The sequence below is a fragment of the Somniosus microcephalus genome, chromosome 20 (assembly GCF_052327205.1).
Source record: "Somniosus microcephalus isolate GS21.2 chromosome 20, FLI_Smic_1.0, whole genome shotgun sequence".
Lineage (NCBI taxonomy): Eukaryota > Metazoa > Chordata > Chondrichthyes > Squaliformes > Somniosidae > Somniosus > Somniosus microcephalus.
In genome coordinates this window covers 78,223,767-78,235,971 of record NC_141006.1, presented here as the reverse complement: position 1 = coordinate 78,235,971, position 12,205 = coordinate 78,223,767, and the positions used below count along the sequence as shown (strand labels likewise).

At 49.6% G+C, this 12,205-nt stretch overlaps 1 protein-coding gene across 2 annotated transcripts in view; it reads right to left on the bottom strand.

The window, feature by feature from the left end:
• LOC147103454 (uncharacterized) overlaps positions 1–11,234 on the bottom strand; it is a 95,352-nt gene extending 84,118 nt beyond the window's left edge. Inside the window, exon 1 of one of the 2 annotated variants that reach the window (XM_085963053.1) lies at positions 10,485–11,234. In XM_085963053.1, the coding sequence (XP_085819179.1) occupies positions 10,485–11,102 (618 nt within the window). In that variant the 5' untranslated portion in view covers positions 11,103–11,234. The remainder of the gene's footprint in view (positions 1–10,484) is intronic. The other variant, XM_085963054.1, reaches the window with a different exon arrangement.
• Between the last annotated feature and the right edge of the window lie 971 nt (positions 11,235–12,205).

Below are 12,205 nucleotides of genomic sequence, written 5' to 3'. Positions count from 1 at the left end.
TTAAAGTCATTTAACTGCGGACATAACACCAGTAAATGGGACAGAGTCTCATCCTGTGTCCCACACATTGGGCAAGTTGCCGCCTCCACTCGTCCAATCTTACACAAGACCGTCATGGTAAAAATCCGGTTATGAGTCAATTTGAAATCCAGTTCAATCCATTCTGGGCATTTAAAATTCGCCCACACTCCCTTCCAAATCCTGTTGAAGTCCAGCTGTGGGTATATACTCTGCCAAAACTCCTGACCAGCAGGTGTCTTGAATCTCCATTCTCTGAATACCTCATAGAAATCTAGAGTATTACAGTTGTCAAATTGGACTAACTCGCCCCCTTTCTCCAGTACAAAGCTTGGAAAAGCAGGACGCATTTTACTTCCTTTGGAGATTTCCGCATTTATTTCTTCCATCCAATCCTGTGGCATTGCCCTCACAATCTTCTCATACATGGTTTCTATTGCTTTTCCTTCTACATCCTGATCCTCCTCCCACACCATGTCCCTCACTATCGCTTCCGGCAACCAACCTGGAATCACCTCGTATAATACATCTTTCACCGATATAATCCCAGCTTTTATAAAAGCTTGATTAAATAAAACCTCTCCTTCGATGTTGACCCACCTGTTCAAAAATAAAGGCTGTTCTAAAAATCCCTCAGCCCCCTTGGGCATAAACTGCACACTTTTTAAAAATTGAGCCCAAGTCTCTACAACCCCCTTATAAAACCTAGGGAGAAGCTTAATCGATTTCAAAAACATATTATTGTATTCCATATACAATATCCCCATCCCTCCTATCCCACTTTGTTTTAAAAAATGCTCAAAACAACTCTTCCAAAAACTTGAATTTGACTTCTGAAGAAATCTCTTCACCCATTTGATTCTAAAGGATTTTTTCTTCAAATCAATATCTGGGAAGTTGAGTCCTCCCTGATTTCTCCGTCCAATGATGGTATTGTAAGCCACCAAGGCTGGTTTCCCTTCCCATAAAAACCTCACACAAGCCTCTCGGATGGACTTTTCTGCCCACTCAGGAATATCCTCCACCGTCAATAAGTACCATAGCTTAGATAGCAGGAGAGCAGACACCTCTGTCGCTCTTCCTTGCACTTTCAACCACCTTCTTTCCCATCTTCCCAAAATCTTTTTAATTTTCATAACCTTCGGTTCCCAATTTAATCGATCCACTTCTTCCCTGTCTTTCTTGCACCCCATATGCACCCCCAGAACTTCCAAAACCTCCACCACCTTAAAGGGACATTCCTCCAACCATTCCCCCCTACCCCTCCCTGCAACCAGGCATTGGGACTTACTATAATTCACTCTGGCACCTGAAGCTCTACAATATTCCTCCACTACCTCCATAGCTTTCCTCACTGACTCCCCATTTCTCAATGTTAAGGTTGTGTCATCTGCATATTGGTGTATCACCGACACCAGCTCGGAACTGGGTACCACAATCCCAACTACATCTTGTTTCTTTCGCATCATGTAACCTAATGGTTCTGCTACCAATGTGTACAGCAGTGGGGACAGGGGACATCCCTGTCTCACTGATCTCTGTATTGGAAAATACTTGGATAAAAAGCCATTACATTTAACACAGCTAAATATGTTTGAATAAAAAATCCTTATCCACTGAATGAAATTTTCCTTGAAACCAAATGCTTCCAAAACCTTCAATAAAAACTCATGAGAGACCCTATCAAAGGCTTTCTCTTGATCTATCTTTAATACATAAGCCTCCCTCCCACTCTCTTCCAGGGCAGCATGGTGGCATAGTGGTTAGCACTGTTGCCTCACAGCACCAGGGACCCGGATTCAAATCCGGCCTCGGGCGACTGTCTGTGTGGAGTTTGCACATTCTCCCCGTGTTTGCGTGGGTTTCCTCCGGGTGCTCCGGTTTCCTCCCACAGTCCAAAGATGTGTGAGTTAGGTTGATTGGCTATGATAAATTGACCCTTAGTGTTAGGGGGATTAAATACGTGGGGTTACGGGGATAGGGTGGGATATGTGTTGGTGTAGGGGTTACGGGGATCGGGTGGGATATGTGTCGGTGCAGGCTCGATGGGCCGAAATGGCCTCTATCTGCACTGTGGGGTTTCTGTGTGTTCTGTGTCTGTGTGAGCTCTATCGCATCTCGGATTGAGACCACAGAGTCTGCGATGTCCCGGCCTATGACTACATAGGACTGAGAGGGCCAAACTATCTCCGGTAACACCTCCTTCAAACGATTTGCCATAACCCTTGCCAAGATCTTATAATCCACATTTAATAGTGTGATGGGCCTCCAATTCTTCAGATCCCGTCTATCCCCTTTATTTTTATAAGCTAAGCTTATGATACCTCTCCTCATAGATGGGGCCAGGCTTCCCTCAATTTTAATTTCCTTAAAATCTTCTAAGAGCAATGGACTTAAAATCTCAAAAAATTCCTTATAAAATACTGCACTTAGTCCATCGGACCCTGGGCTTTCCCCCCCCCCCCCTTCATTCCACTTATTGCTATTTTTATTTCCGCTAATCCTACTTCTTTATCACACATGCTTCTCTCATCCTCCTTTAAACCCTTTTCAATAAAAGCAGTAACCTTCTCCATCTCCAAATTGGAAATGTCTTCTTTTGTATATAGTGATACGCCGTCAATAACTCAAAGACAAGGATTCAACTGAAGGCTTTTAATCACTAAGAACATTGCAGCATTACAGGTCTTCCCACATCGGGTTCGTCTGGTAGGAATGACTCATACAGCTCTTGAGACCTTTATATGGCAAAAGACAGGGGCGTAGCCAATACACACAATAGGAACAAAAGGGGGCGGTTCACACAATACAAGCAGGTAAAACACATGGGCTGATGAAGGCATATATTTCATCACATTCACCCCTTCTACAGATTTAGTCTGTCTGGGGGTGTGATAGTCCTTCCTGAACGTCGCAACAGTACCTCGGGTTCCGACTGGGAGTCCGTGGTGCCCTCCTGGGCATACCCATGTGCTGGGGGTGTTGCAGGTACTTCTGGGGGCGGTGAGGATACCTCTGGGGATGGTGGAGGTTCTTCTGGGGGTGGTGGTGATGGGTCGTCGTCGTCGCCTCCTGCCGAGGCGAGGTCCTTTATGGACACGGTGTCTTCACGCCCGTCGGCGTGCTTGACGTACGTGTACTGTGGGTTTGCGTGGAGTAGGTGTACTGCCTCCACGAGGGGATCCGTTTTGTGGCCCCGCACATGCTTCCGTAACAGGACTGTCCCTGGGGTGGAGAGCCACGAGGGTAGGGATACTCCTGAGGTTGATTTGCGGGGAAAAACAAACATATTCTCGTGGGGAGTGGCGTTAGTAGCAGTACACAGTAGCGACCTTATCGAGTAGAGTACGTCTGGGAGGACCTCCTGCCAGCGGGAGGTGGGGAGGCCTTTAGACCTTAGTGCTAAGGTGACCGCCTTCCACACTGTCGCGTTCTCCCTCTCCACTTGCCCATTACCCCAGGGGTTATAACTAGTGGTCCGACTCGTGGCTATCCCCTTCGACAGCAGGTATTGGCGCAGTTCGTCGCTCATGAACGACGCCCCCCTGTCAGTGTGGATGTAGTTGGGCATGCCAAACAGGTTGCCGAGGCACTTGATGACCGTGGCACTGGTCATATCTGGGCAGGGGTAGGCGAATGGGAAGCGGGAGTACTCGTCCACAATGTTGAGAAAGTACACATTGCGGTCGGTGGAGGGGAGTGGTCCCTTGAAATCTAAGCTCAGGCGCTCGAATGGCCGTGTAGCTTTGATCAGGTGGGCTCGGTCGGGCCTGAAAAAAACGGGGCTTGCATTCCGCACAGGTGCGGCAGTCCCTGGTCATAGACCGGACCTCCTCGATGGAATAGGGCAGGTTACGGGATTTTATAAAGTGGAATAGCCGGGTGACCCCCGGGTGGCAGAGGCCATTGTGGAGGCCCTGTAGCCTGTCCCCCTGGATGCTGGCACACATCCCTCGTGATAGGGCGTCGGGGGATTCGTTGAGGGCCCCCGGCCTATATATTATGTCGTACTCAAACGTGGAGAGTTCGATCCGCCACCTGAGAATTTTGTCGTTCTTGATCTTCCCCCTCTGTTTGTTGTTAAACATGAAGGCTACTGACCGCTGGTCGGTAAGCAGGGTGAAGCGTTTGCCGGCTAGGCAGTGCCTCCAGTGCCGCACTGCCTCCACTATGGCCTGGGCCTCCTTCTCTACCGAGGAGTGCCTGATCTCGGGCCCTTGGAGGGTTCTTGAGAAAAAGGCTACGGGCCGCCCATCCTGGTTGAGGGTGGCTGCTAAAGCGAAGTCGGACGCATCGCTTTCGACCTGGAAAGGGATGTTTTCGTCCACTGCCCGCAGCGCGGCCTTCTCAATGTCGTGTTTAATGCTGTTGAAGGCGGCATGGGCCTCGGCCGTGAGCGGGAAGGACGTTGATTTCAGGAGGGGTCGGGCCTTGTCGGAATAATTGGGGACCCATTGGGCATAATAGGAGAAGAACCCCAGGCACCTTTTCAGGGCCTTGGGAGTCTTTGGTAGGGGTAGCTCCCGTAGGGGGCGCAATCGGTCGGGGTCCGGACCGATTTCCCTGTTTTCCACCACGCAGCCCAGGATACAGAGGCGCGTGGTGCTAAAGACACACTTATCCTCGTTGTAGGTGAGATTGAGTATGAGGGCGATTTTCAGAAATCTCGCGAGGTTCGAGTCATGGTCTTGCTGGTCGTGGCCGCAGATGGTGACATTGTCTAGGTATGGGTAGGTGGCTGTTAACTGGTTCTCATCGACCATGCGGTCCATCTCCCGCTGGAAGACCGAGACCCCGTTCGTTACCCCAAAGGGGACTCTGAGGAAGTGGTAGAGACGTCCGTTCACCTCGAAGGCGGTGTATGGACGGTCCTCCGGCCTAATGGGGAGCTGGTGGTATGCCGATTTTAGGTCGATGGTGGAAAACACCCGGTATTGCGCGATTTGGTTAACCATATCCGCTATGCGGGGCAGAGGGTAGGCGTCTAGCTGGGTGTATAGATTAACCGTCTGGCTATAATCTATCACCATCCGCTTCTTTTCGCTACCCTTAACTACTACTACCTGGGCGCGCCACGGGCTGGTACTGCATTCGATGATACCCTCCCGCTTGAGTCTTTCTACTTCCGACGCAATGAACCGTCTATCCTCCCAGCTGTACCGCCTACTCTTGGTCACTATGGGTCGACAGTTGGGTGCGAGGTTGAACAGAGAGGGCGGCTTGACCTTCAGGGTAGCCAGACCGCACACTGTGAGGGGTGGCTGGGACCCACCGTAGGTAAGCGTGATACTTTGGTGGTGGCACTGGAAGTCCAGACCCAAGATCACGCTCACACAGAGATCTGGCATTATCAATAGTTTAAAATCTCTGTAATCATTGCCTTTTACCGACAACATAACCGCGCAGAAACCTGTAATTTTTGAGGTATGAGTCTTATCGGCCATGGCGATTTTGCCCTGTGTGGGGACTATCGTTAGTGAAAGTCGTTTTACCAGGCTAGGATGAATAAAGCTTTCGGTGCTCCCGCAGTCAATCAAGCATCTCTGGGGATAGGTTATCGACCAATATTTACTACAAGCCCACTGACTCCCACAGCTACCTGGACTACACTTCCTCCCACCCCGCTTCCTGTAAGGACTCTATTCCATTCTCCCAGTTTCTCCGCCTCCGCCGTATTTGCTCCGACGATGCCACCTTCCACACCAGTGCTTCAGACATGTCTTCCTTTTTCCGCAACCGAGGATTCCCCTCTACCGTGGTTGACACTGCCCTCGACCGTGTCAGTTCTATCTCCCGCACCTCTGCCCTCACCCCTGCCCCTCCCTCCCGGAACCACGATAGGGTTCCCCTTGTCCTCACCTTTCACCCCACCAGCCTCCACATTCAACGGATCATCCTCCGGCATTTCCGCTACCTCCAAAGTGATCCCACCACCAAACGTATCTTCCCCTCCCCTCCCCTTTCAGCATTCCGCAGGGACCGCTCTCTCCGAGACACCCTAGTCCACTCCTCTATCACCCCAAACAGCCCTTCCCCTTCGCCTGGCACCTTCCCGTGCAAGCGGAGGAGATGTAACACCTGCCCCTATACCTCCCCCCTCCCCACTGTCCAGGGCCCCAAACACCCCTTCCAGGTGAAACAGCGATTTACTTGTACTTCTCGCAATCTAGTATACTGTATTCGCTGCTCACGATGCGGTCTCCTCTACATTGGGGAGACCAAACGCAGATTGGGTGACCGCTTTGCGGAACACCTCCGTTCAGTCCGTAAGGGTGACCCCGAGCTTCCGGTCGCCTGTCATTTCAATTCACCGCTCCATTCCCACTCGGACCTCACCGTCCTTGGCCTCTTGTACTGTTCCACGGAAGCTCAACGTAAACTCGAGGAACAGCACCTCATCTTCCGATTAGGCACTCTGCAGCCTTCCGGTCTCAATATCGAGTTCAACAATTTCAGATCATAACCTCGGCCCCTATTTCATTTTTACTTATATTTTTCCACTCCTTTCCTCCCCCCCGCTTTCCTTTTGTTTCTCTCTCACACCTGGCAGCTATCTTTTGCCCTGCCAGTACACTTTACACCTAATCCCAGCATATTACCATCTCGTCTAGCTTCTAATCTCTTTTACTTCTTTTGGTTCTTTTATTCTTTTGTCCGATCGCAGCCCTGCCTTCGATCTAGTTCCTTTTCTCTCCAGTTTTGAAGAAGGGTCAAACCCGAAACGTCAACTCAAATTTCTCTCCACGGATGTTGCCTGACCTGCTGAGTTTTTCCAGCATTTTCTGTTGTTATTTCGGATTTCCAACATCTGCAGTATTTTGCTATCGTACAAGCATTTAACCTTGTTCCCGTTTACCTCTATGTCCATCATCGATTTAGACAACGGATGCGGCCTGGATTGATCCACTGTGATCGAGGCCACCAGTGGGTCCTGGAGGTCCGTGTAGTCGGGGCAAGATGGTGGACTCCATGAGGGTGGACAAGATGGCTTCCAAGATGGCCGCTCCCACGGCTCGCACGCGGCGGTGGTGGAGTTGGAGGCGGGGTTCCCTCTGCAGACTTTGCTGAAATGTCCTTTCTTACCGCATTTAAAACAGGTGGTGCCCTTCGTTGGGCACAGATGCCTGGAGTGTTTGTCCTGGCCGCAGAAGTAGCATTTCGGGCCCCGCTGCATCGCGGCAGTAGTGGGGCTCCTGGGTGGAGGCTGGGGCTCCGATGGTGCTGGGCTGGCCTGACACCTGGGAGGTGAAGATGGCTTCCAAGATGGCGGCCCCCACGGCGCGCACGAGGCGGAGTGGGCCGCGTGGCCTGGGGAACAGGATTCAGAGTTCTTCTGGGCCATATCCAGCGATTGCGCTATATCTATAGCCTGTTTTAAGTCCAGTCCCTCCTTTTCAAACAGTTTCTGCCGAATGTAATTTGAACTGAGGCCCGCAATAAGGGAGTCTCGAATCAGCTCCTCCGTGTACACGATGGCAGACACGGCCTTACAGTTACAGTCTCTGCCCAGTACTTTTAGGCTTAGTATAAAGTCCTCTAGTGACTCACCATGCCGCTGCGTGCGAGTAGTCAGAAGATACCTGGCGTACACCTCGTTTATTGGCCGCACGTAGTGGGCCTTCAGAATGGTGCAGGCATCCCCGTAGCTGGTGGCATCTTGGATGAGAGGGGAGACCCGATGGCTCACCCAGTTTCGCAGGATTCCCAGTTTCATGTCTCCGGTAGCGGTTGCGGCTGCTATGGCGGTGGATAAGTTTGCAATGAAAAATTCGAAGCATTGGAACCAGTGTCCGAACTGTGTGGCTGCGTCTGAGGCATGGGGGTCCAGATCCAAGCGCTCTGGTTTCAGGAGTCGATCCATCTTGGTGTTTTAGTGGTTAAAATTGATACGCCGTCAATAACTCAAAGACAAGGATTCAACTGAAGGCTTTTAATCACTAAGAACATTGCAGCATTACAGGTCTTCCCACATCGGGCTTGTCTGGTAGGAATGACTCATGCAGCTCTTGAGACCTTTATATGGCAAAAGACAGGGGCGTAGCCAATACACACAATAGGAACAAAAGGGGGCGGTTCACACAATACAAGCAGGTAAAACACATGGGCTGATGAAGGCATATATTTCATCACATATAGCTCTTGATAAAAGCTGCTAGCCGCCTCCAAAATCTCCTCACTTTCATGAATGATCTTCTCCCCAACCTTCAACTCCTCAATTAACGATAATCTCTGTCGCAGCTTCTCTTGCTCTAGAAAATATCTAGTGCATCTTTCGCCCTCCAATGCATCTCTAGCCTTTGCACGGAGAATGGCCCCCTTGCATTTTTCAGCTTGCAATAATTCCCACTCTTCCTTTAGCACCCGGAACTTAGTCTCAGCTCCCTTATCCCCTCCGTCAACTGCTTTACAGACATCCGTAAACCTTATGTTTATATTCTCTTCTCGATGCCGGTTAGCTGCCGCCCTCTTTTTCCCATAACGTACCGAAAAAACTTTTACCTCATATTTGAAATTGTCCCACCAAACTCTTCTTTCTTTCAAGAACAAAAGTTCCTTCCGAGCATTCTTTATTATATTTATAATCCCTTCTTTATAAGCACATTCCTTCAGGTATTGATTGTTTAAAATCCACATCCCTGAACCGATCTTAACTCTGCTGTTCCTAATTCTAAGAACCAAAGCCGAGTGACCACTAAAAAATACTTTTTTATAATAAATCTCCATCACCTCCGAACTTAACCCTTCCCGCATTAACACAAAATCTATTCGGCTCTGTTTTAAAACATCACCCACCCAACCTGCTCTGGAGAACTCCCTTTTTATGGGGTTCCGGTCCCTCCATAAGTCTCTCAAATTTAAATTTGCCATCATTTTTATAATCATCCCTCTGGAGTTATCCTCTTTATAAGTCATCTGGGCTGAAATGTCCATCCAAGATAAAAATACATTAAAATCCCCCACTATACAAGGATTTTCCACCTCTGCCACTTCAGTGAATAACCCCCGAAAAAACTCGCGACGCTTGCAATGGTCGTTCGGTGCATAGATATTAAAAAGATTGCAATTAAATCCCTCCAATTTTACCCATAGCCGTAAAAATCTCCCCTCAGTGTCCTTGTCCACCAAGGCAACATTCTCTTCTATGGACGGACTCACCAAAACAGCCACCCCTCTACGGTTATTGTTTGCACAACTTGCAAACACCTCTCCCTTCCAAACCTTCTGAACTCTTTCTAGAATATCCTTATCCCAAAAGGTTTCTTGCAGACACAACAAGTCCGTGCCTTTAAAACCCTGCAACAACTGCTGCAATTTCTTCTCACCCCTCAGTCCGTTCACATTGATCGAGACCAATGTAATCATGGCTCCAAAGAAGGGAAGTATGCCCAATAATCTCCCCATCATTTAATCTCTGGCTCTTCCCTCCTCTCATGCTCCTTCTCAACTTTTCGCCCAGCTGTTGCTTTTTCCTGCAGCCTCTGGCTCTTTTTCCCCTCCTGTTTGACCTCTCCCTGCTGTTTCAGCCTCTTCCTTGCCTTAAGTTTGGACCCAGGAGCTGCCCTTTCTCCCTCCTTCTGCCCCTCACTAACCTTTCCCTTTCCACATGATGCCACCCCATCCCCGACTTCCATGTCTCTGTCCCCCTCTAATTCTTCACACTCAAGCTCTTCTGCAACCCCCTGTGCCTGCTCCCCGTCAGATACATAATCCTGTTCCCCGTCAGATACTTCATCTCCCATAGAGAGTCTTCCTGCTATCGCAGTTTCTCCCACTGTGCCGCCCCCTTCGACCACGTCTCTACCTCTGACCCTTGCACCTTGTTCCCTCACTCCATGGGACAATGGCGCACCTAAATTGTTCCCTTCTGACGTCTCTATCTCGCCGATCCCATTCTGCTGTCCCTTTAAGGCTCCTGCCTCTTGCACCCTCTCCCCGCCCTGCCCCCTCCCGCTCACCAAAATATCCGACTCCCCGCTTTTCCCCGGAGCACTCACTTCCACCACACACCCCGCTCCTGCCTCCTCTCCCCCCGCAGACACCAGACTCCCCAGGGGGAGCCGAACTGCACTAAGGCTCGAGTCTGCACCCGATCCTTGCCGACCGCTGCTGTCTTTGTTCCCCTCCATAGCACTCGCCGTGTTTTCCACCATCTCCATCTCGACCTCCGCTCCGCCAACCTCTGCCTCTTCCTGTGCTCCTTTTTCCTTCATTTTACCGGCTGTGTCCTCCGACTGCACCGCACCTCCGGCCGTTCCACACTCCTCTCCTGCTCCTTCTCCCATCTCCTCATCACTCATTTCGCTCCCTTCTGCCACACACTCACAGCGGGCGGGGCCTTTACGACACACCCCACAGCTCTCCGCCTTGCAGCTCCGTGCGATATGTCCCGACTCACCACAATTGTAACAATACAAATCAGGACAGTTTCTTACGAGATGGTCATGTCCCAGACAATAGTAACACACCTTTACTTGGTTATCGTGCAGCACACGAAAGTACTGTTCTCCTTCCAGTGTCTCGAACTTCATACTGTAAGGCAAAAACCTCACCCCTTCTGGGAACTGCACCTTTACATATCGGGTTCCATCTGCTACCCGTGTTCCCGGATAGTACCTCCTCTTTATTTCGGAACAGATTTTAATGTCCCACGACTCCAACTTTTTGCTCAGCACTTCGTCCTCGATGTACACAGACAAGTTCAAAAATGAAACCACCACCTCCTCTGAATATAGCAGAGTCACCTCCAAAAATTTCTCCCCAACTTTCAGACTGAGCAGTAGTTTTTCCACCTCCTCACGGCCACTGACCGTCACGTCAAATCCCACATTTGGTTTTGGTCGGCAGGCAAAACAGCTTCCCTCACCACAGTCCTCATGAACCGCCTGGATTATATCCCAGGCTCGAATCTTCCTTTCTTCACATTGCACCACCACTGTATTTTCTTTACCAAACCTCCTGAGGTCCCGGCCCAAATCTTTGGGCCTTTTTTTCCCCCTTCCCACCACAATTTCTTCCCTAATAAAATTCCTCTTGGGAATATTGTCCTCTGAGGGGCCCGGCACTCCAGACCCCTCAGCAGCCATCTGGCTGTTTTTTGTGGGCCAAAAAGGCCCTAAAACCTGAAAACAAAACCCCAAAACCCTCCACCAACTTTTTACAAAACTTCCTCCAACACCCAGCTGCAATTTGGCAACCAGTCACACCTGGCTCACTCCTAGCCCCTCCCACCTAGAGAGTGCTGCCCACTGAGCCACAGCTGACACGACAGCAAGTCACTGCACTGTAAAAGTAATTGTGTGGTAGGCTCTGACCCATTGGAATGTGATAAGGCATTCTATAAATGCAAGTATTTTTGGCCTAGGAATCGTTGCTTGTGATATTAGAGTACGTGCACTTAACATATTCAGATGACATGCCTTTTCTTATTTTAACATTAGCCTGTTTGTTATAGGTTAATACCTCTGTTAAAATAGCAGGCAAAGGAATTTCATCTGGCTGCATCAAGTACTGATACGCTAATATCTCCAAGCATAGAGTCATAGAAATTTACGGCACAGAAGGAGGCCATTCGGCCCATCGTGTCTGCCGGCCGAAAAAAAGCAAATCCAGCCTAATCTCTCTTTCCGGCTCTTGGTCCGTAGCCCTGTAGGTTACGGCACTTCAAGTGCACATCCAAGTACTTTTTAAATGTGATGAAGGTTTCTGCCTCTCCCACCCTTTCAGGCAGTGAGTTCCAGACCCCCACCACCCTCTGGGTGAAGAAAGTTCTCCTCAACTCCCCTCTAATCCTTCTACCAATTACTTTAAATCTATGCCCCCTGGTTATTGACCTCCCTGCTAAGGGAAATAGGTCCTTCCTATCCACTCTATCTAGGCCCCTCATAATTTTATACACCTCAATCAGATCTCCCCTCAGCCTCCTCTGTTCCAAAGAAAACAACCCCAGCCGATCCAATCTTTCCTCATAGCTAAAGTGGTAATTTCAAAAGCCATTATTGCTACAAGTGAGATCTCACTTAGTCACTGCTATGGTTTTTGGTGTGTTGTGTTACTGTTACTGAACATTAAATTTTACCACAGGCAGAAATGTTCAGGTTTGATTCTGTTAAGATATCTTTGGAGAGCTCAGTGGGGGTGGGGAGGTGGGCGGGAAATCCCTGAATTATGTTTTTAAATAATAACTCCC